We start from the raw sequence: 23,980 nt of genomic DNA on the forward strand, positions 1-23,980 counted from the left end.
TGGTTGAGTATATGAAGAAAATCTATTCTTACAGGGACATGAACTTGGAAAAGGGAAGAGTTTCAGGTAATAGTGGGTATTCTTCTTTGATATTCCACCAAAATTTATAAGTAATAGTTCTTCAAGGTTATTTGCAATATGCAATATAGTTTCATTAGAACTATATCAATAAACTTTTTGTACTGTTTCATTAAAAGAAATCCTATGTCAAATAATGTGAGATTATGTGACTACAGTTTACCTTTTTTATATGTGAGTTACATATATATATATATATATATATGTATATATATATGGTTTTATTACAACATAAGCCAGTCTGTTTATTAGAACTGATTACAACTCTTTTAGAGGAAAGGAGTGCTGAGAAGAACAAGGGATGGGACACTGAATCATGGTATGGTCTACGGGGGTGGTTGGGTGGTTCTCAATCCTTTGGTCTCAAGATATTTTACACTCTTAAAAGTCACTGAAGACCCCAAAGAGCTTTTGTTTATGTGGGTTATATCTTATTGATATTTACTGTACTAGAAATTAAAGCAGAAGTATTTATTAATTCATTTAAGGATAATAGATTCATATCGTAAATTAACATAGCAGATTTTATAAAAAATAACAATATTTTACAAAACAAAAAATGTAATAAAAAAGTTGCACTTACATTTTTTAAATCTCTTTAATATCTGCCTAAATAGAAGATAGCTGGATTCTTATATCTGTTTCTGCATTCAGTCTGTTGTGATCAGTTGTTTTATTTGAACTACTTGAAATAAATCCAGTCTCACACTGACGTGTAGCTAGAAAATGGAGGGGCATATTAACAGCCTTTTCAGTAACTGTGGATAGTATTCTCCTTCAGTACTACACCAAAGCTTAACAAGTGGTAGTTTCTTAAAATTTGTGCATAAATAAACCATATGAATGAACTTTTCATACTCTGTTCCATTAAAATCTATTGGTCTATCTCGTATTTTGAATAGATATTTTACTTGTGCATGATTTTGTAACACCATATACTGTTTCATTAGAAAATATTGATTCACTGAGTGACACATATGTTCAAAATGTTGACATGACTCATTATACAATATCAAAAAATCACATTTGTTAAAATTACTACTGGTCTCATCAGAAATATCTTTAAGCATTGAGAAGCGGGCATGCTCACAGAGGCAAATAGAAATTTTCCAAAATCCTAATTTTCTCTTGAAAGTTCTAATTTTATCTTTGCCACAAATACTTTTCGTTGCTTTTGTTGAAGTGACAAACTCACTTTGTTCATTTGCAAGAAAATATTTGCCAGTTACCCAAGTCTGAACATCTGTAGTTTGTCAGTTGCTCTTTCAAGTCAAAATGATGCTCCATGAAAAAAGTGGTTAATTAAGTTTGCAACTCAAACCATCATGTAAGTGCTTTCCCTAAAGAAAACCATCGTGCTTTAATGTGCATCAGGATTTAATGCAGACTTTCCACATATTTGATATACATCAAATATTAAAAGAATACGTCCTCAGGGTACATGCCCAGTAGTGGGATTGCTGGGTCATAAGGTAGTTCTTTTCTTTTTTGTTCTTTTTTTAACATCTTTATTGGAGTATAATTATTTACAAAGGCGTGTTAGTTTCTGCTTTATAACAAAGTGAATCAGCTATACATATACATATGCCCCCATATCTCCTCCCTCTTGCATCTCCTTCACACCCTCCCCATCCCACCCCTCTAGCATCTCCCTCACACACTCCCCATCCCGTGCCTCTAGCTGGTCACAAAGCACTGAGCTGGTCTCCCTGTGCTATGCGGCTGCTTCCCACTAGCTATCTACATTACATTTGGCAGTATATATAAATCCATGCCACTCTCTCACTTCGTCCCAGCTTACCCTTCCTCCTGCCGTGTCCTCAAGTCCATTCTCTACATCTGCGTCTTTATTCCTGTCCTGTCCCTAGGCTCGACAGAAACCTTTGTTTTTAGATTGCATATATATGTGTTAGCCTACGGTATTTGTTTTCTCTTTCTGACTTACTTCACTCTGTATGACAGTCTCTAGGTCCATCCACCTCACTACAAATGACTCAATTTCGTTTCTTTTTATGGCTGAGTAATATTCCATTGTATATATGTGCCACATCTTCTTTATCCATTCATTTGTCAGTGGACGCTTAGGTTGCTTCCATGTCCTGGTTATTGTAAATAGAGCTTCAATGAACATTGTGGTACATGACTCTTTTTGAATTATGGTTTTCTCAGGGTATATGCCCAATACTGGGATTGCTGGGTCGTATGGTAGTTCTATTTTTAGTTTTTTAAGGAACTTCCATACTGTTTTCCATAGTGGCTATATCAATTTACATTCCCACCGACAATGCAAGAGGGTTCCCTCTTCTCCACACCCTCTCCAGCATTTATTGTTTGTAGATTTTTTGATGATGGCCATTCTGACTGGTGTGAGGTGATACCTCAATGTAGAATTTTTTTTTTTTTTTTTTTTTTTTTTTTGCTCTGTTGGGTCTTCGTTTCTGTGCGAGGGCTCTCTCTAGTTGCGGCAAGCAGGGTCCACTCTTCATTGCGGTGCGCGGGCCTCGCACTATCGCAGCCTCTCTTGTTGCGGAGCACAGGCTCCAGACACACAGGCTCAGTAGTGGCTCACGGGCCCAGTTGCTCCACGGCATGTGGGATCTTCCCAGACCAGGGCTCGAACCCATGTCCCCTGCATTGGCAGGCGGATTCTCAACCACTGCACCACAACGGAAACCCCCCTCAATGTAGTTTTCATTTGCATTTCTCTAAAGATTAGTGATGTTGAGCATTCTTTCATGTGTTTGTTGGAAATCTGTATATCATTTTTGGAGAAATGTCTGTTTAGATCTTCTGCCCATTTTTGGATTGGGTTGTTTGTTTTTTTGATATTGAGCTGCATGAGCTGCTTGTAAATTTTGGAGATTAATCCTTTGTCAGTTACTTCATTTGCAAATATTTTCTCCCATTCTGAGGGTTGCCTTTTCGTCTTGTTTAGTTTCCTTTGATGTGCAAAAGCTTTTAAGTTTCATTAGATCCCATTTGTTTATTTTTGTTTTTACTTCCATTTCTCTAGGAGATGGGTGAAAAAGGATCTTGCTGTGATTTGTGTCATAGAGTGTTCTACCTATGTTTTCCTCTAAGAGTTTGATAGTGTCTGGCCTTACATTTAGGTCTTTAATCCATTTTGAGCTTATTTTTGTGTATGGTGTTAGGGAGTGTTCTAATTTCATTCTTTTACATGTAGCTGTCCAGTTTTCCCAGCACCACTTACTGAAGAAGCTGACTTTTCTCCATTGTATATTCTTGCCTCCTTTATCAAAAATAAGGTGACCATATGTGCTTGGGTTTATCTCTGGGCTTTCTATCCTGTTCCATTGATCTATATTTCTGTTTTTGTGCCAGTACCATGCTGTCTTGATTACTGTAGCTTTGTAGTATAGTCTGAAGTCAGGGAGCCTGATTCCTCCAGCTCCTTTTTTCTTTCTCAAGATTGCTTTGGCTATTCGGGGTCTTTTGTGTTTCCATGAAAATTGTGAAATTTTTTGTTCTACTCTGTGAAAAACACCATTGGTAATTTGATAGGGATTGCATTGAATCTGTAGATTGCTTTGGGTAGTATAGTCATTTTCACAATGTTCATTCTTCCAATCCAAGAACATGTTGTATCTCTCCATCTGTTTGTATCATCTTTAATTTCTTTCATCAGTGTCATAGTTTTCTGCATCAAGTCTTTTGTCTCCTTAGGTAGGTTTATTCCTAGGTATTTTTTCTTTTTGTTGCAATGGCAAATGGGAGTATTTTCTTAACTTCTCTTTCAGATTTTTCATCATTAGTGTATAGGAATGCAAGGGATTTCTGTGCAATAAACTTGTATCCTGCTACTTTACCAAAATCATGGATTAGCTCTAGGAGTTTTCTGGTAGCATCTTTAGGATTCTCTATGTACAGTATCATGTCATCTGCAAACAATGAGAGATTTACTTCTTCTTTTCCAGTTTGGATTCCTTTTATTTCTTTTTCTTCTCTGATTGCTGGGGTTAAAACTTCCAAAACTATGTTGAATAATAGTGGTGACAGTGGGCAACCTTATCTTGTTCCTGATCTTAGTGGAAATGGTTGTTTTTCACCATTGAGAACGATGTTGTCTGTGGGTATGTCATATATGGCCTTTATTATGTTAAGGAAAGTTCCCTCTATTCCTGCTTTCTGGAGGGTTTTTATCATAAATGGGTGTTGAATTTTGTTGAAAGATTTTGCTGCATCTATTGAGATGATCATATGGTTTTTCTCCTTCAATTTGTTAATATGGTGTATCACATTGATTGATTTGCATATATTGAAGAATCCTTGCATTCCTGGGATAAACCCCACTTGATCATGGTGTATGATCCTTTTAATGTGCTGTTGGATTCCCTTTGTTAGTATTTTGTTGAGGATTTTTGCATCTATGTTCATCAGTGATATTCATCTGTAGTTTTCTTTCTTGTGACATCTTTGTCTGATTTTGGTATCAGGATGATGGTGGTCTCGTAGAATGAGTTTGGAAGTGTTCCTCCCTCTGCTATATTTTTGTAGAGTTTGAGAAGGATAGGTGTTAGCTCTTCTGTAAATGTTTGATAGAAATTGTCTGTGAAGCCATCTGGTCCTGGGCTTTTTTTTGTTTGAAGATTTTTAATCACAGTCTCAATTTCAGTGCTTGTGATTGGTCTGTTTATATTTTCTATTTCTTCCTGGTTCAGTCTCGGAAGGTTGTGCTTTTCTAAGAATGTGTCCATTTCTTCCAGGTTGCCCATTTTAATGGCATATAGTTGCTTGTAGTAATCTCTCATGATACCTTGTATTTCTTCAGTGACAGTTGTTACTTCTCCTTTTTCATTTCTAATTTTGTTGATTTGAGTCTTCTCCCTTTTTTTCTTGATGAGTCTGGCTAATGATTTATCAATTTGGTTTATCTTCTCAAAGAACTAGCTTTTAGTTGTATTGATCTTTGCTATTGTTTCCTTCATTTATTTCTGTTGTGATCTTTTTGATTTCTTTCCTTCTGCTAACTTTGGGGATTTTTTGTTCTTCTTTCTCTAATTGCTTTAGGTGTAAAGTTGGGTTGTTTATTTGAGATGTTTCTTGTTTCTTGAGGTAGGATTGTATTGCTATAAACTTCCTTCTTAGAACTGCTTTTGCTGCATCTCATAGCTTTTGGATCATCGTGATTTCATTGTCATTTGTTCTAGGCATTTTTTAATTTCCTCTTTGATTTCTTCAGTGATCTCTTGGTTATTAAGTAGTGTACTGTTTAGCCTCCATGTATTTGTATTTTTTACAGATTTTTTCCTGTAATTGAGTTTTAGTCTCATAGCCTTGTGGTTGGAAAAGATACTTGATATGATTTCAATTTTCTTAAATTTACCAAGACTTGATTTGTGACCCAGGATATGATCTATTGTGGAGAATGTTCCTTGAACACTTGAGAAGAAAGCGTATTCTGTTATTTTTGGATGGAATGTCCTATAAATATCAATTAAGTCCATCTTGTTTAATGTGTCATTTAAAGCTTGTGTTTCCTTATTTATATTCATTTTGGATGATCTGTCCATTGCTGAAAATGGGGTGTTAATGTCCCCTACTATGATTGTGTTACTGTCGATTTCCCCTTTTATGGCTGTTAGCATTTGCCTTATGTATTGAGGGGCTCCTCTGTTGGATGCATAAATATTTACAATTGTTATATCTTCTTCTTGGATTGATCCCTTGGTCATTAGGTAGTGTCCCTCTTTGCCTCTTATAATAGTCTTTATTTTAAAGTTTATTTTGTCTGATATGAGAATTGTTACTCCAGCTTTCTTTTGATTTCCATTTGCATGGGATATCTTTTTCCATTCCCTCACTTTCAGTCTGTATGTGTCCCTAGGTCTGAAGTCGGTCTCTTGTAGACAGCATATATATGGGTCTTGTTTTTGCATCCACTCAGCCAGTCTATGTCTTTTGGTTGGAGCATTTAATCCATTTACATTTAAGGTAATTATCAATATGTATGTTTCTATTACCATTTTCTTAATTGTTTTGGGTTTGTTATTGTAGGTCTTTTCCTTGTCTGTGTTTCCTGCCTAGAGAATTTCCTTTAGCATTTGTAGTAAAGCTGGTTTTTTGGTGCTGATTTCTCTTAGATTTTGCTTGTCTGTAAGGGTTTTATTTTCTCCGTCGATTCTGAATGAGATTCTTGCTGGGTAGAGTAATCTTGGTTGTAGGTTTTTCCCTTTCACCACTTTACATATGTCCTGCCACTCCCTTCTGGCCTGCACAGTTTCTGCCTAAAGTTCAGCTGTTAACCTTATGGGGATTCCCTTGTATGTTATCTGTTGTTTTTCCCTTGCTGCTTTTAATATTTTTTCTTTGTGCTTAATTTTTTATAGATTGATTAATATATGTCTTGGCGTGTTTCTCCTTGGAGTTAGCCTGTATGGGACTCTCTCTGCTACCTGGACTTGATTAACTATTTCCTTTCCCATATTAGGGAAATTTTCAACTATAATCCTTCAAATATTTTCTCAGTCCCTTTCTTTTTCTCTTCTTCTTCTGAGACCTCTATAATTTGAATGTTGGTGCTTTTAATGTTGTCTCAGAGGTCTCTAATACTGTCTTCAATTCTTTTCATTCTTTTTTCTTTATTCTGCTCTGCAGTAGTTATTTCCAGTATTTTATCTTCCTGGTCAGTTATCCGTTGTTCTGCCTCAGTTATTCTGATATTGATTCATTCTGAAGAATTTTTAATTTCATTTATTGGGTTGTTCATCATTGTTTTTATGCTCTTTAGTTCTTCTAGGTCCTTGTTAAACGTTTCTTGTATTTTCTCATTCTATTTCCAAGATTTTGGATCATCTTTACTATCATTACTCTGAATTCTTTTTCATGTAGACTGCCTATTTCCTATTAATTTGTTTGGTCTGGTGGGTTTTTACCTTGCTCCTTCATCTGCTGTGTGTTTCTCTGTCTTCTCATTTTGCTTAACTTACTGTGTTTGGGGGTCTCCTTTTCACAGGCTGCTGGTTTGTAGTTCCCATTGTTTTTGGTGTCTGCCCCCAGTGGGTAAGGTTGGTTCAGTGGGTTGTGTAGACTTCCTGGTTGAGGGGACTGGTGCCTGTGGTCTGCTGGTTGAGGCTGGATCGTGTCTTTCTGGTGGGCAGGACCATATCTGTTGGTGTGTTTGGGGGTGTCTGTGACCTTATTATGATTTTAGGCAGCTTCTTTGCTAATGGGTGGTGTTGTGTTCCTTTCTTGCTATTTGTTTGGCATAGGGTGTCCAACACTATAGCTTGCTGGTTTTTGAGTGAAGCCAGGTTTTAGTGTTGAGATGGAGATCTCTGGGAGAGCTTTTGCCTTTTGATATTACATGGAGCCAGGAGGTCTCTGGTGTACCAATGTCCTGAACTTGGCTCTCCCACTTCATAGGCACTGGCCTGACACCTGGCCAGAGCACCAAGACCCTGTCAGCCACACAGCACAGAAGAAAAGGGAGAAAAAAAGAAAGAATAAAAAAATAAAAAAGTTAGTAAAATTAAAAATAATTATTAAAAAAAATTTAAAGTAATAAAAAACAGAAAAAAAAGAAAGAAGAGAGCAGCCAAACCAAAAGACAAATCCACCAATGTTATCACAAGCAGTAAAAACAATACGAAAAAAAAAAAAAATACGGACAGCCAGAACCCTAGGACAAATGGTAAAAGCAAAGCTATACAGACAAAATCACACAAAGAGGCATACATATACACACTCACAAAAAGAGAAAAAGGAAGAAATTATACATATCTTTGCTCCCAAAATCCACCACCTTAATTTTGGGATGATTCATTGTCTCTTCAGATATTCCACAGATACAGGGTACATCAAGTTGATTGTGGAGATTTAATCCACTGTTCCTGAGGCTGCTGGGAATAATTTCCCTTTCTCTTCTTTGTTCACGCAGCTCCTGGGGTTCAGCTTTGGATTTAGCCCCGCCTCTGTGTGTAGGTCGCCTGAGGGCATTTGTTCCCTGCCCAGAAAGGACGGGGTTAAAGTAGCAGCTGTTTAGGGAGCTCTGGCTCACTCAGGCCCCGTGGGAGGGAGGGGTACGGAATGTGGGGTGAGCCTGCAGCGGCAGAGGCCGGCATGACGTTGCAGCAGCCTGAGGCGTGCTGTGTGTTCTCCTGGGGAAGTTGTCCCTAGGTCACGGGACCCTGGCAGTGGCGGACTGCACAGGCTCCCGGGAGGGGAGGTGTGGGTAGTGACCTGGGCTTGCACACAGGCTTCTTGATGGCTGCAGCAGCAGCCTTAGCATTTCATGCCTGTCTCTGGTGTCCACGCTGATAGCCGTGGCCCGCGCCCATCTCTGGAGCTCGTTTAGGGGGTGCTCTGAATCCCCTCTCCTCTCGCACCCCAAAACAATGGTTTCTTGTCTCTTAGGCAGGTCCAGACCTTTTCCCGGACTCCCTCCCGGCTAGCTGTGGTGCACTAGCCCCCTTCAGGCTGTGTTCACACAGCCAACCCCAGTCCTCTCCCTGGGGTCTGAACTCCAAAGAAGCCGGAGTCTCAGGTCCCAGCCCCCGCCTGCCCAGGCATGTGAGCAGACAAGCATCGCGGGCTGGTGAGTGCTGGCCGGCACCAATCCTCTGTGCGGGAATCTCTCCGCTTTGCCCTCTGCACCCCTGTTGCTGCGCTCTCCTCCATGGTTCCGAAGCCTCCCCCCCAACCACCCGCATCTCCACCAGTGAAGGAGCTTCCTCGTATGTGGAAGATTTTCCTCATTCACAACTCCCTCCCAGTGATGCAGGTTCCATCCCTATTCTTTTGTCTCTGTTTTTTCTTTCTTCTTTTGCTCTACCCAGGTACATGGGGAGTTTTTTGCCTTTTTGGAAGTCTGAGGTCTTCTGCCAGCATTCAGTAGGTGTTCTGTAGGAGTTGTTCCACATGTGGATGTATTTCTGATGTATTTGTGGGGAGGAAGGTGATTTCCATGTCTTACTCTTCCGCCATCTTGAAGGTCTCCCTCTGGTAGTTCTATTTTTAGTTTTTTAAGTAACCTCCATAGTGGCTGTATCAATTTACATTCCCACGAACAGTGCAAGAGGGTCCCCTTTTCTCCACACCCTCTCCAGCATTTATTGTTTGTAGATTTTTTAATGATGACCATTCTGACGGGTGTGACTCGTTGTAGTTTTGATTTGCATTTCTCTAAGAATTGTGATGTTGAGGATCTTTTCATGTGCTTTTTGACCATCTGTATGTCTTCTCTGGAGAAATGTCTATTTAGATCTTTCACCCATTTTTTGATTGGGTTGTTTGTTTTTTCTGATATTGAGCTGCACGAGCTGTTTGTATATTTTGGAGATTAATCCTTTGTCAGTTGCTTCGTTTGCAAATATTTTCTCCCATTCAAAAAGGCACATGCACCCCAATGTTCACTGCAGCACAATTTACAACAGCCAGGACATGGAAGCAACATAAATGTCCATCAACAGAAGAATGGATAAAGAAGATGTGGTGTGTGTATATATATATACACACACACACACACACACACACACACAACAGAATATTACTCAGTCATAAAAAGGAATGAAATTGGGTCATTTGTAGAAACGTGGATGGACATAGAGACTGTCATACAGAGTGAAGTAAGTCAGAAAGAGAAAAACAAATATCGTATATTAACTCATATATGTGGAATCTAGAAAAATTGTATAGATGATCTTATTTGCAATGCAGAAATAGAGGCACAAATGTAGAGAACAAACGTATTGACACCAAGAGGGGAAAGGGGGAGGGTGGGATGAACTGGGAGATTGGGATTGACATATATACACTATTGATACTATGTATAAAATAGATAACTAATGAGAACCTACTGTATAGCTCATGCAACTATAAACAGTGCTCTATGGTGACCTAAATGGGAAGGAAATCAAACAAAGAGGAGATATATATATACATATAGCTGATTCACTTTGTTGTGCAGTGGAAACTAACACAACATTGTAAAGCAGCTATATTCCAATAAAAATTAATTAATTTTAAAAAAGGCCATAAAAAAAAGAATATGTCCTCAGGAGTTGAGATTAATAATTAATCTCAAATTAATTTTTAATAATATGAATACAACTAATCATTTTTACCTAAGGGCATGAACATTCTTAAGAGAAAATGGCATTTTAAACTATGATTTCATGGTGATGAAGAAAAAATTACTACAAATACCATTTACAGTCACAGCCCGGATGCTAAGAAACCAGCAATTTTAAACATCAATGCTTTTGCACCAGCATTGCAAATGTCCAGTAGTGAAAAAGGCAAATAGCACCCTGGGACTATTAGAAAATAGTTTTGACTTCACTGACCCTTTGAAAGTGTTTCAGGACCCTCAGGGGTCTTCTGAGCAGACTTTGAGAACCACTGGTCTCTGGCATGGGCTGTGGAAGAAAATTCCCCGGTTGTCCAGATGATGGCAGTAGAAAGTTTTACTCAGAGGAGAGATATGAGGACCCTTGGTTTTTACAAGAAGAGCGATACTTGTCTGGAGATGATCTTGGGGGAGAGGGTGTACCCATTTAGTTACAACACAACAGTGCAACCTATACCCCCCTCCCATTTATCTTGGATTAGTTTCACAACTGATTAACATTTCCTTAGGTAACAAATTGCTTGTATTTTTAGGTCAATAACTTATGAACAGTTGTTATTTTATTGAGAAAGAATAGATTTCAAGATGTGCTGATTTTACACAAAATCAGAGCACTCTTATTCATTCTTGTGTTCACTCATTAATTCTTTCAACCAAAGCTTCTTGAGCCGCCTGTAAAGACAAGGCATTGTGAACAGTAGGCATGATCAATCCACACTGGTTGCTAGACAAGTTCAAAGGAGGCTAAAAGAGGTGAGGACAAGTTCTAACAAAGACACCTCTGCCTCCTTGGAACCTGGGAAAGCCCAGCAGGAGACAGACCACAGTGCAGAATCCAGTGTCTACAGGTGAACCCTACATGGAAGACCCACTGATTGGGTCAGCAAGTAGTTCTGTCCCACTGAAAATGCCAGGTTCCCCAATTCCAGGTTGGGTACCTCACTCTGACAATCCCTGTCCTTCCTCATCACTGTGGGAAAGTATCCATTTATCATTTCATCAAAGCATTAGTAGAAAAAATTTAAATCTTCTGTCCTTCTTGAAATGCTGACCTTGCATTTGACTTGAGGCACTTGATTCTCTTTAGATGGATGATGGTTATTTCCTAGAAAAACTGAACTATCTCCTGAGTTTTATTCTTTTCAGGCCTTACTTCAGCCACTCTTTTATTTCAGAGTAGACAATCTTTTGTTTTTGCCACCCATAATCTTTTTTCCATTCTTCAGGTACTAACCCCAGTTTTCCTTTACTGCAGTCACCCACCCCCAACACAAACATACACACACACACACACACAAACACGAACACTCTTAGTCTGTGCAATTTGGGAAGGTGTTAACTCCACATGCTTTCCCGAGCCAGATAGAAATCCACTGGCCAAGATGACTTGATTAAGGATGGGCATGTGACTCAATGTGGGCAAATGAGAATTCAAGTTAGATAGAAAAAAATTTAAGTCTTTGGAGAAAGAAGCTTTCCTTTTGTCACTGGTGTGGCTTGCAGGATATGTTTAAGTATATAGGTGGAGGCTTCCATCCTTCCAATATGAAAGGCGAGTCTGACTATTGATGGCACCCACAGAGATGGAGGCGTCCAAAAGGAAAGGAGATTGAGCCCTGATCTTAATCCCTGGTTTCAGCATGATGAAAGTAAGCTGTACCCCTGGACCTTTCAATTATGTGAATCAATAAATTCCATTATTTGCTTTAGCCATTTTGCATTGAAGTTTCCATTGCTCTCAAAGGAGTCCTCACTGACACATCTCCCTACCCAAGCACCAGGTACAAAACTACATAGAAAACCAGAGAGCCCAATTTTCAAATACATCACACTTGCAAATCTTTATGTCTTTGTTAATTTCTCCAGAATTAATTGCTCCATCTTCTCCATGTTCCCTTAGCACTCTACAGATACCTAAAATTAAAATACTTAACATTTTGTATGATGCAATTTGTTTTTATAGTTGTCTTAGATTTTGAGCTAAGAGAAGAAATCACATCTTAATCATCTTTATATCTCTAGTACTTAGCACAACATTTACCACATAGAAGATGCCTGAAAAACTGTGATCAAATTAAATTTCTGGAGTAGGAGAAAAGTTTGGCAATGGTCTTTCATCTCTGGAGAATTCCAGCCTGGCATCATAGTCACTTGCTTGACCTGTGTAATAGAGGTTCCCAGCCGTTGGTGCCATGGATGGTTTTAAGCCCATTTTATCTCAGATCTGTTCCCGGACCTTTCCATTGGTCTGCTCTGTATAACAGGGGGATGACCTTTCATGGTTCCATGTTATCTGACTTCTGGATAGGTTCTACCAGTGGGTATCAGTAGGAGTTTAGAGGATGGAATAAAGGGAGAAGCCACAATATTTCTCCTCCTCTCTCTACTTCAAGCAAGGACTCAGGTAGTGGCTGTGTCTCTCCAAAAAATAACCAGATCCTCCTAGTCAGGACAACATTTAGTTTAAACTTCAGCTTTCAGCTTGATGGCCGTGGCTCCTGGGCTCCAGGAACATTTCCTCCTCCTGAGGAAATTGAGAGCTTCCTGCTCTTGCTAATCTCTTGGTTGCCTGTCCACTTTGGTTTTTCAACATCTTCCATTACTTGTATAATCAATTCCAAACATTTAATACCCTCTGCTTGAAATACTGGGTGGTTCTGTTTTCCTAATGGAACCTGACTGATACTGTCATATTTTTTAAATGCCAGCACCACTGAAATGTGTTTGTGTATGGGGCTCTCCCACACCCTCCAGTATAAGCCGATAACAGATCAAGAATTACCTCCATAAGGACAGTTATTCTCAGAAGTCCCTGTTAACATACAAGTCCTTTGTGTAACAAGTCCTTTTTTCTAGGTCATATCTTCCATAAGGAACTTGGGGTCAACTTACGATTCATCTGATCTCATTGAGTCACAAACCCAGAGTTTCTGCAACTCTCACTCCATGAGCACAGCTAAGACAAACTGGCCCTCTCTCCACCCAAAGGCGCTTGTAATGAAAACACACTCATTTGAAACAAGAAACTTTAATGTACCCACTTTCTTGCACCGGGTGACCTATGGAGGTGGGAGTGGTGAAGCAAGGACAGGTCGGGAAAGAAGACTCCTCTCAGCCCATGACAGGAGTTGGGGGGAACTCTGCTTGTTATCATTCCTCTCTAGGAAGGTAGAGGTGAGTTCCTAGCCACATCAGAGAAATCTCTAGTTACTTCAATAAAGAATGCATTCCATTTACCGACAATGAGTATTTGTTATACATCAATCATGGTGCAAAGTGTAAGGGTGCAGGTAAGAATGAGGCATGTAAGCAAAATTGTGAAGTAGTTCAAGTTCATCTCGGTTATCCAAACACTCAGACCACTGACTCTTTTATACCATGTTGACATTCCGCTGTCAGTCTTTATTCCCACCAAAACCTGTCATGTAAAAATCAGTTATACTAAAGTGTAAATGATTTAAAAAATTATCCTCTGAGGGTAGTTTACATTTCAGTGGGTATCAAAAACCTCAACATACGGGATTTAATCTTCTTCAGTAAATCTAAAATAAGAACAACTTGTGATACTTATACAAGTGCCTGGATGGCTTTCTAGCCTCTGAAATGAGCCCACTATTCCTTGGTCTACATTTTCTGCAGCTCCACTCAGAGGTATTAAAAACCTTTTACAAAATATTGCATTTCACTGCCACCTATGATAAAATGTGTATAGGCAAAGCCACATTTTCAATAACCTTGTGTTAGAAATAAAGAACCTCCCCGTGAACAGTCCAGTGAGTATTTCAAAATGTAACCTTGCTTTTCGCTTTCCCCTCCTTGCCCCACCTCCTCTCAGGGGACAAGGCAGCCCAGTGCAGGATATCACAATCCAAGCTGAGAGAAGAGGGCATCCACGCCTGTGGGGGTGAGAGATCGGAAGTGGTGATGGGATACTGGTTACACACAGAAGAAGTGGCCAAAGAAGTAAATGTATTGAGGATAATGGGAGCCAGGTTTCTCACTGTTGGAGAAGGGGATTAGAAATATGGAAATGGAGAACTAGAATGAACCCTGTAGTATTGGATTGAAATTAGAGATATGAGTGTGAAATTGTGTTTTTTTAAAATATAGATGTTGTACATGCGAGTACACATTGTGCGTGTGTGTTTGTGTGTGCATTCCTGACCTCTGTTCACTGAGAGGATCCAGGAGTAGCAGTGCTCCAATAGCCATGCACTCATCTAGCACCCAGATGTTAGTTTTTTCAATACTATTTTCCACTAAAAGAAACCAGGGTTCCTTGGAGAAATGTTAGATTCCAGGGCAGGGGAAGGTGCAGAATGAGCTGAGCCAGGAACATCACACTGCTGTCAGAAAGTAAGAACGTGGGGACGAAGTGTCAAAAGGGCACAGAAGCCAGCTTGGAGGTGCTCCTCCTGGCCAATTAAGAAAAATATGCATGGGAGAATAGATGGTAATAGTCATAACAGTCTTACAGCCCACTGAATAAAACAGGGATCCCTTAAATCCATAGTAGAAACAAATGAATAAATTGGAGGTTTAATCAGAAACAGGATATTTACATAGTCTCAAAGCACATCCCCACACAAATATTTGTTAATTACAAAGGAAAAAAGAGTAACTTTGCAGTGGAGAAGCCTAGCAGACACCATCTTAATCAAGTGCTGAAGTGAATATACTCCATTAGAGGACAAATCAATTTGCCTGATAGGATCCAGCATTGCTTTTGTGATCTTCCTGCCAACAATGCAAAATTTGGATCTAATCACAAGGAAATCTCGAACAAACCCAAATTGAGGGGCATTCTGTAAAATAACTAGGCTATCATCTTCAAAAGCATCAAAATCATAAACAGCAAAGAAAGACTGAGGACCAGTGCCCGACCAAAGGAAACACAACTAAGTGAACGAGTTACCCTCGAATGACATAGTCAGTGATAATAAAGCAAGGTTAACCTCATGGTTGTTTTAGCTGTACTATGGCTCTGTAGGATAATGTCCTAACTTGTGAAAATATACACTGAAGTTTGTGGGATGATGCATTAACAGGTTGGCAACTTACTCTCAAATAATTTAGTGGAAAAAATTGTGTTTGCAATTTCTCTGTGAGTTTGAAATTGTTTTCTAAATAAAAAGTGTAAAAATGTAATCTCATTCTGTATCTTGCATATACAAATTCAAAGTTTGTCTTGTAATCTTTATTGTGGTTGAATCCAATTTAAGTTAAAATACAAAATGCTTAACAAATATAAATCCAATACAGGTGGGAAACAAAAGATTATCCATGCTAGTATTTACAACTCTTTAATCTTTTCAAAAGATAACAACTTAGACTTTAGATAACACTTAGACAATTTTGCCTCTAATTATCAGACAATCTTCAAGGAAATCAGTGCTGTGTAGACGTTTCTAGTCTACTAAAGTCCAATCTGTAGCACAGAACTGATGGAATACTGTAGCAGAAACCGTAAATTACAAAGTGGCAATGCTCATACACAGTAATTAGAATCCCCATCCTACATGCTATTTACTTTCTCTGAGAAAACAGACTTCTTTCTCTGACTAGCATACTTCACAACATGTCTTCCCAAACTAAAGAAATTCATTCAACACTGGTATTTTTAAAACCAGTGAGAACTTCTCGTTACACAGGTAGATTTAACAAGTATTCCTTTAAGAAGAAACAATTTTAAAGGGATAACTTGCGCTTTACTTGTTACACGAACTTACAGTGCATTTGATTGCAAGCAGCAAGATAATTACCAAAGACACAAAATAAAGTTTTTTAAATATTCAATTAATTAAATATTTGCTACTTGTCAATCTCCTGCAAGGCCTCAAGCTAGATACTGTGAAGGGGAAACAAAAACCAAAGGAGCTTTCATCTTCAGGAACTCATCTTAATGCAATCATATCTATCATTATTACACAATTTACTGATAATCAGTGATCCTATCAAGAACTATCACAGGGAATTCCATGGTGGTCCAGTGGTTAAGACTCGGTGCTTTCACTGCTATGGGCCCAGGTTCGATCCCTGGTCAGGGAACTAAGATCGCACAAGCCGTGTGGTGCAGTCAAAAAAAAAAAAAAAAAAGACTATCACAGAATACTTCCAATTATTAAAATCTACATTCAGGGGAAGAGAAGAGTCTTAATAAATCATCAAAATTAAGGAAACTCAGTTAAACTTTTCTCAGAAGATGACAGAAGTGTAGCATGTGTTCAAGTCTTAAACGTGATTATTAAATTAATGCTTAGTGTCACTGTATTTGTACCAGAAAGAGCAGAAGGACCTCCCCCATCCTCCTTCACCAAAAACAAACAAAAATATACAAGAGATAATAGGTTAGAGTGAATATCTAGAGCCAACTTACAAAATTAAGAGATGGAGGGACACGTGTGTAAGGGGAGAGGGGTGTTGCCATGGAAATGGTTTGAAGGGCTTGTGACTGATTATATCTATGAAACTCAAGTAATTTTTCCCCATCAATTGACAAAACAATGACCTTCACAGGACTGCTCCCTGCTCTGTTGCCAAAACACAGGACAAAATTAGCCAACCTGTGCCTCATGCCCATGGGCAGCTCTGCCTGCACTGGTACCTTGTAATCTGTTTCAAACCATGCTAATGCCATAAATTGACAACCACTGTGTCTGATCAATTATTAGCCAGTTCATCATTAACATCACCAAGTGAATGAGATGTATGGCATAAGTCATTAAAGTTTAAATAGTTATTTATATCCTGGGGAATTCCTCACCAAAATTGTATTGACTCTTTTTGAGCTGTGGAATAGATGCTTTAATTCGCTATATCCCACCCCCACCCCCATAACTCTCCTCTTGTTCATTTTATTAGAGGTATCCTGCAGTGAGAATCAGCAACATGATCCAAATGAAAATTCACTTTAAAAGGAAATAGTATCTACTTTTATGAATTGGAATGATATCAAGATATTAAGCGGAATCACTTGTTTAGGAAAAGGTACCACAATCCTATCATTCTGGGAATGAATTTAAGTTTTTCACCAAACATCACTGAGAGACATGACTGATCAGTCTTTATGGCAAGGGAAGATTTTTAATACATTCTGAGGTTTGCAATGCCCACCACGTTGCCACGCAGGTTGAAGTAGATGTATTCCATGCATTTTAAAACACACCAGTGTTTACTGCTTATATACCCAAGTATATACTGCTTATATACTGCAAATCTGAGACAGATGACTTAAGTTAGTTTGATTAAAAAGATCTGATCTTCTTTGTGTTGAAGCTGATAGCAAAATGGCACCCAATAAATTAGAATTCTAGGAAAGAACTGTTAGTCGGGATGTTTGTGTTTGTTTTGTTTTGTTTTGTTTTCTCTCCACAGACACGTTTGGGGTGGTCTACTGGTGACAACTTTTAATGGAAAGAGGCTCTCACTTTTCGGTCCTTCAGAGGCTGTGGTGGACGGTGATTGCTCAACAAAAAAGCCGCAGCTTTGCCCTCCCCTGTACACAAGAGGGTGCGGAATGTGGCCAGCTGTTGAAGAAAAGAGAAGAGTTAGTTTTAGCGTAGAAAGTCACACCAATGTTAATGAATTGCCCTGCACAGAAAGTTAAGAAACTTATAAGCTTTCTTCTACCAGGAACTAAATGTATTTCAATGAAAATTTTCTGTTATGGGTCATACATCATAAAGCAACTCTTCTACTAGATTCTTATCACTATACAAATACCTATGGGTTCAAAAATTAAGTATATAAGCTTTCTTCATTTGAAGATCAAAGTAATAAGAGGAAACAACATTTAGAATGTGGTTTAAAGAGTACATAGCTAGAAATCAGAGAATGTCCCCTGCAAAGGCATAATGGGACAGTGGAAAGGGTTTTCCAAGCTGGGTCCCAGTCCTGGTTCTGCCACTAGTGAGCTGGGTGACCTTGGGAAAATCATTTATTGTCTCTAGTTTCCTCATCTATAAAGTGAAACATTGGATTAGATTACCTCAGTAGGTGTCATCCAGCTCTTGGAATTACACTGAATACTCACCAGCACGCCAATATAACATGGCCCAAATTTTCAAGGGGACCATGTGGTACTCATCCTACAGAATTTTCATCTTTTATGCACTGTTTTCCTTAAACAGTGATTTTTCTCTCACCATATGTGTGCCTTGTCAGCAACTAACTCTGGGAAAAGACTAGGAGTCTTCAACCACTTATAATACTTCAATACAATTTAAGCGATATAGGCATATTTCTCAACACAAGGGCTTACTTTTTCTTATCTCACACACACACACACACACACACACACAATGCTTAATTATCTTACAAACTTCATATAGTACACAAAGTGTCAAGAAGAAAATAGAAATTATGAGAAATCACATCACAAAATATAACCACTGTTAACATTATGGAGTATATCCTTCTAGATATTTCCTTATGTACAAGCACTATATGCACATGCACCAGTACACACGCTTGACATGTTTTATTGCAAAATAAGCTCAACTATATTTACTCTTCTGAAACCTTATTTTATCACTTAATATATATCCTTCACATGTCAATAGATATATCTATGTCACTATTTTTAATTGCTGAAAAGTTTTCTATTATAAGCTTGTTTTATAAATTATTTAGCAATTCCTTTGTGACTTAATATTATTTTTTAACACTAAGCACAGGTCTATAGTAGTAAAATGAAGACTGGGTAAATTACCTGAATAATTCTACTGTCTCAAAAACGTTCACCAAAAACATATTGCCACACAAGTAAGTTTTTGGTGTCTGTTTTGCTGTTTTGAGTGAGTACAAAGTATTAAATTGTTGAGAATGAGAGCCTTCATTCTCTAAGTTTTGTTAGTCACCTAATCAAAGAGTCAAAGAAGTTCAGACTAGGACACATATATTAGGTTTCCATCATCATCATTTACCTGAAGCCTAAAATATTTCTCTTAACAGTACTAGCCAGGATGGGAGACAGAGGTGATGCAAGTCCTTCATAATAAATAGGCAATAGTTTATAACCGCACTCTATGGAGATATGTTCAGGTATCATATACAAGTAGCTGTGTATTTCCACAAGTCATATTTTGAGGTGTCTTTTCAAAGAGTATAGATATGGGAAGAATAAGACAAATATTTACAACTTGCTATTACTCATGTTTCATTAGACCAGATCATTATGGCTAAAGCCAGACGAGACATATATAATTCTCTGGTAAAGTCAAGTAGCAGAGGCTAGTGAAATCTAATCTCCACAGCCACAGAGAAGATGTCCAGCCTTCTGCAGATCATGACGATCCAGGTCTATCGGGAGTGGCCACTCCAGGTGACTGTGCTGGAATCCCAAGTCCTGAATCAGGGCACTGATTTACCGGCCTCACCGAACACAACTAGCCTCCCAGGGAAACTGCCTATTCCTCTGAAGATCTTGGCTTTATTTATCCCCTTATCCCCCTTTGACTCCTCTGCAAATTGATCATGGCTCCCTACCTCTGCAACACCTTAGCCTCATCCATCTGGAACTAGAACTTACTCTAGATCTTTCTCTGACCAGCCTGCTCATTTTGGTAAGAGTCTCTGAACCTGTCCTGATGTCTCATCAAACCCCTTCCCTTTTTGGCGCTGGATCGTCCTCCTGGTCCCTTAGCCCAGCTAGGTAGACCCTGATCTGCTAGGCTCTGCTTAGATTGGCCCCTATCAGTGTCATGCCCTCACCAGGCCTCTGGCTTCCTTTAGGCAGAAAATCTGTCCCTTTGTCACTAAGGCTGACTCAGTACCTACACAGTTCCTGGCAAGAATCTCCCCAGCTCAGCATGAAGGTTGTTTTGCTGTTTTCTTTGGCTCTACTACTGAAAGTTTAAATTTCTTCTGTAGTGACCCCAGTAAGCAGAAATACCCTTTTCTAATGTTTTGTAAACAGCTTTGATTAGTCACTCTCATGCTCAAATGAAATGTCTTTACTAGCTCTCCACTGCCTGCCGAAGCTGAGTAATAATAAAAATAAGCTCTCTCTTACAGAACATGGTGGGCCACGTACTATGCTAAGTGTTTTACATTACATATCACATTTAATCCTCCAAACAAGCCTATCAATAATATACCATTATACCCATTTTAAACATGAGGAACTCGAGGGAGAGTTAGGAAATTTCAATAAATAAGCCATCTGGCAAATAAGCCATGCACTAACCACAGCACTACACTGTATCTGTAAGTGTTTTTCTTTTTTCTTTCTTTTTTTTTTTCCATTTTCCCCTAATCTCTTCTTATTTGCTTCTTATTATGGAAACTGGCAGATATACAGAAGGGTAGATAGAGTAACATAATAAACCATCACCCAGCTTCAACAGTCATCAACACGTGGCCAATTCTCTTTCATCCACACCCTCACCCATTCTCTCTCACCACCTCCGAATCCTGCCCAAACTGTATTATTTTGAAGCACATTCCAAATATCATATCATTTTAGGTGTAAACATTTCAAAATATATCTCTAAAATATATAACATTTCAAACCCTATAAGGCTCTAAAACAAAGTTGTTAGCATGGCTTCCAAGCCTCTTGACCACCCAATTCCAACTAATCCTTCTAGATTATTTCCTATTATTCCACACACAGGTCCCACTCTAGGTCAGTTTTGTGAAGGGGGGGTCCAAGAGCATCTGAATGAAAAGATTTTGAGGTGATTCTTAAAACTTGAGATTCCTGGACCCCCCCTCAGGCTTTTGAATCAGAGTTTCTAACAAGGCCCAAGGATCCACATTTTGGTAAGCTTCATCAGGTGATTCTTGCATACTCTCTATTTTGACAACCACAGGTACAAAGTTGCCCACATAGTTTTTGCACTTCTCTTTTTTGCCTTTACTTATGCTATTCCTTCTTGAAATTCCCCTTTCCTTTATATCCCCAACCTGTCCCCACTTTTTGAACCAACCTAAATGTAAGCTCTTTCATGAAGTCTCTTCCTGATTTCTCCACTGAAAACTAGTCTCTCCCCTTCTGAACTTCCCTTACACCTTATATTCTCTTACAGTACCAAGCAAAGCCACTGTGTTACAGTTTTTTATGCATTTATTTTATCCCCTCTGTTAGATTATAAACTACGGGAGGACAAGGGCCTTTTTAACACTTGTTTATACCTCTTGCATCATGCCTTGCAAAAACTGGCAATTATTAAACAATTCTAGAATTGACTTATACTGTCTTCTAAAACTTAAAACTTTAATTTCAAAGATAATTAGACAGTTTTACATAGTAAGTCAAAATTAATACTCAAGTGAATGAATTCTTTCCTCAATTCACACATAGTCTGAAGATACAGAAGTTAGGGAAATTTTCCTAGATTGTTAATTATCATTAATTACAAAATAAAAAATTTTACTATTAAAGAAGGACATTAGATTTTTGATTCCAGATATACTGGACTAAGACTCTGCAGACAACCTTCCTGTAGAAAAAGACAAGTGTAAAACCCAGACACAATACAAAAAAAACAACCAGCTGTAGGTACTAAAGAGTGAACATAAGTAAAGGGATTCAGATGGGGAGTTCATGCTCACTTGGAGAGATGGGAGCCATCAAGTGAGTTCCTGTCTCTCCAGTTTTTCACTTGGACAGGGTGGAGTCTGCAAGGTGCATAGAGCTGCTATGGGGCATACCTGTCTTGCAAGGAAAGAGCCAGAGAGAGGATCCCCAAACTCATACCCAAGAACCACACATGTACTGAGACTGAAGCTACTGCACAAGAAGGAAAATCTGCAACTCAAGCCCAGCCAAGAAAATTACCTGCCAACACAAAGGAAACACTACTGATCAGAGAAAAATAACAGATCCAGAATCTTCACAACTTAATGTTCGTAACATCTAGAATGCAATAGAAAATTACTCAATATACAAAGACTCAAGAAAATGGAATACATGCTTAAAGAAAGAAAAATCAACAAAGTGAGACTCAAGATTACCCAAATTTGGAACTTACAAGGATTCTAAAATGGCTACTTCAACTACCTGTGGGTTATATGAAGTTAAACAAAGCATACTTTTTAGTGCATGAGAAATCTCAGCAGAGTAATGGGAAGTCTCAGCAGAGAAATAGAAATAATAAAAAAGAATCAAGTATAAATTTTAGATCTAAAAAATATAATTTCTAAAACAAAAATTCACTGGATAAAATTAACAGACAAACTGACACGACAGAGAAAGAGCAAATGAACTTGAATATAGGTCAATAGAAATTATCCACAGTGAAGAACAGAGATTTTTTAAAAGATTTCAAACTAATAGAGCCTCGGAAGGAACCTGTTAGATGTTATTAAAAGGTCAAATGTTTGCATAATTAGAATATCATATATGAAAGCAACCTAAGTGTCATCAACAGATGAATGGATAAAGAAGATGTGGTGTGTGTGTGTGTGTATGTGTGTGTGGGTGTGTGATGGAATATTACTTAGCCAGAAAAAAAGAATGAAATTTTGCCATTTGTAACAACATGAATAGACCTGGAGGGTATTAGCTTAGTAAAATAAGTCAGAGAAAGACAAATACTATATGTTTTCACGAATATGTGTAATCTACAAAATAAAACAAATGAACAAATATAACAAAGCAGAAACAGACTCAAGATAAGAGAACAAAGTAGTGGTTACCGGAAGGGAGAGGGGTTGGGGAAGGGCAATATAGGGGTAGGGGATTAGAGGTACAAACTACCAGGTATAAAATAAAGAAGTTACAAGGATGTAATGTACAGCACAGGGGAATATAGCCAATATTTTGTAATAACTTTATGTAGAGTATAATCAATAAAAATAATAAATCACTATGTTGTATACCTGAAACGGATATAATATTGTAAGTCAACTGTACTTCAAATAAAAAAAAAGAATATCAGAAGGAAAGAAAATGGGACACAACACACATAAAAATTAACTCATAAATAATAGAACACTTAAATGTAAAAGCTAAAACTATTACTTAAAGTAGGGAAAAATATTTTGTGGTATATAGTTAGGCAAAGATTTCTTATCAGGAAACCAAAAGCACAAATGATAAAAGATAAATTGATAAAATGACCTTCATCTAGATTAAGAACTTTTTAACTTTTGCTCTTCAAAAGATATAGTGAAAAAAAAAAGAGAGGCAAACCACAGACTGAGAGAAAATACTGTCAGAGTGTTTTGAATGCTCCCTCTTGGAAAAGGCCTTTAACTCCAAACCTGGAGGAGCAGGAGTGTTTATGTACTATATGATTCCATTTAAATAAAATTTTAAAAAGATAACGTTCTAGTGACAGCATCTCAGTGGTTGCCTGGGGCCATGGGTGAGGAAGAAGATGGGGTACAGAGGGGCACAAGGAAACTTTTTCAGCCAAGGGATCCATTCTATATCTTGATTGTAGTGGTTGTTACAATAACCAAAATCATCAGCTGCACACTAAAATTCATGAATTTTATTGTATGCAAATATCATAATAAACAAAAAAGAAAAAAATTTCTTTAAAAAGGAGTACAGAATTAAAGCCAAGTATTCTGCACATCAAATTTCAGCAGGTCAGTAAGCCACTTTTGATAATCTGGCATAAACCAAAGAGATTGGCATGAGAAGTCAGCCTTCCAAAGAATGACAGATCTGTTATCGGAAGTAGCAAAAAACAGTGTATCTGTTTACTGGCCTGGCAGTTAAATCAAGCATTCCCGTAAATGACTCTTTTTCTTTGGGGAGAAAAATGGACTTGTATCAAGAAAAAGAAAATGAAAACCATCTGATTTGCCCTTTAGGTCAAACAATGACTTGGCAAGAAATAGCAGCAGAAAAAAAACCTA

At 38.2% G+C, this 23,980-nt stretch overlaps 1 protein-coding gene across 3 annotated transcripts in view; it reads right to left on the minus strand.

Annotated features, from left to right (window-relative positions):
* Nucleotides 1-15,366: 15,366 nt before the first annotated feature.
* Nucleotides 15,367-23,980, minus strand: part of CA13 (carbonic anhydrase 13) — a 32,033-nt gene continuing 23,419 nt past the window's right edge. For 2 of the 3 annotated variants that reach the window (XM_057532467.1, XM_007180136.2), the window contains one exon: nt 15,367-17,691. In XM_057532467.1, coding sequence (XP_057388450.1) covers nt 17,572-17,691 — 120 coding nt within the window. In that variant the 3' untranslated portion in view covers nt 15,367-17,571. The remainder of the gene's footprint in view (nt 17,692-23,980) is intronic. The other variant, XM_007180137.2, reaches the window with a different exon arrangement.

This window comes from Balaenoptera acutorostrata, chromosome 17 (genome assembly GCF_949987535.1).
Source record: "Balaenoptera acutorostrata chromosome 17, mBalAcu1.1, whole genome shotgun sequence".
NCBI lineage: Eukaryota > Metazoa > Chordata > Mammalia > Artiodactyla > Balaenopteridae > Balaenoptera > Balaenoptera acutorostrata.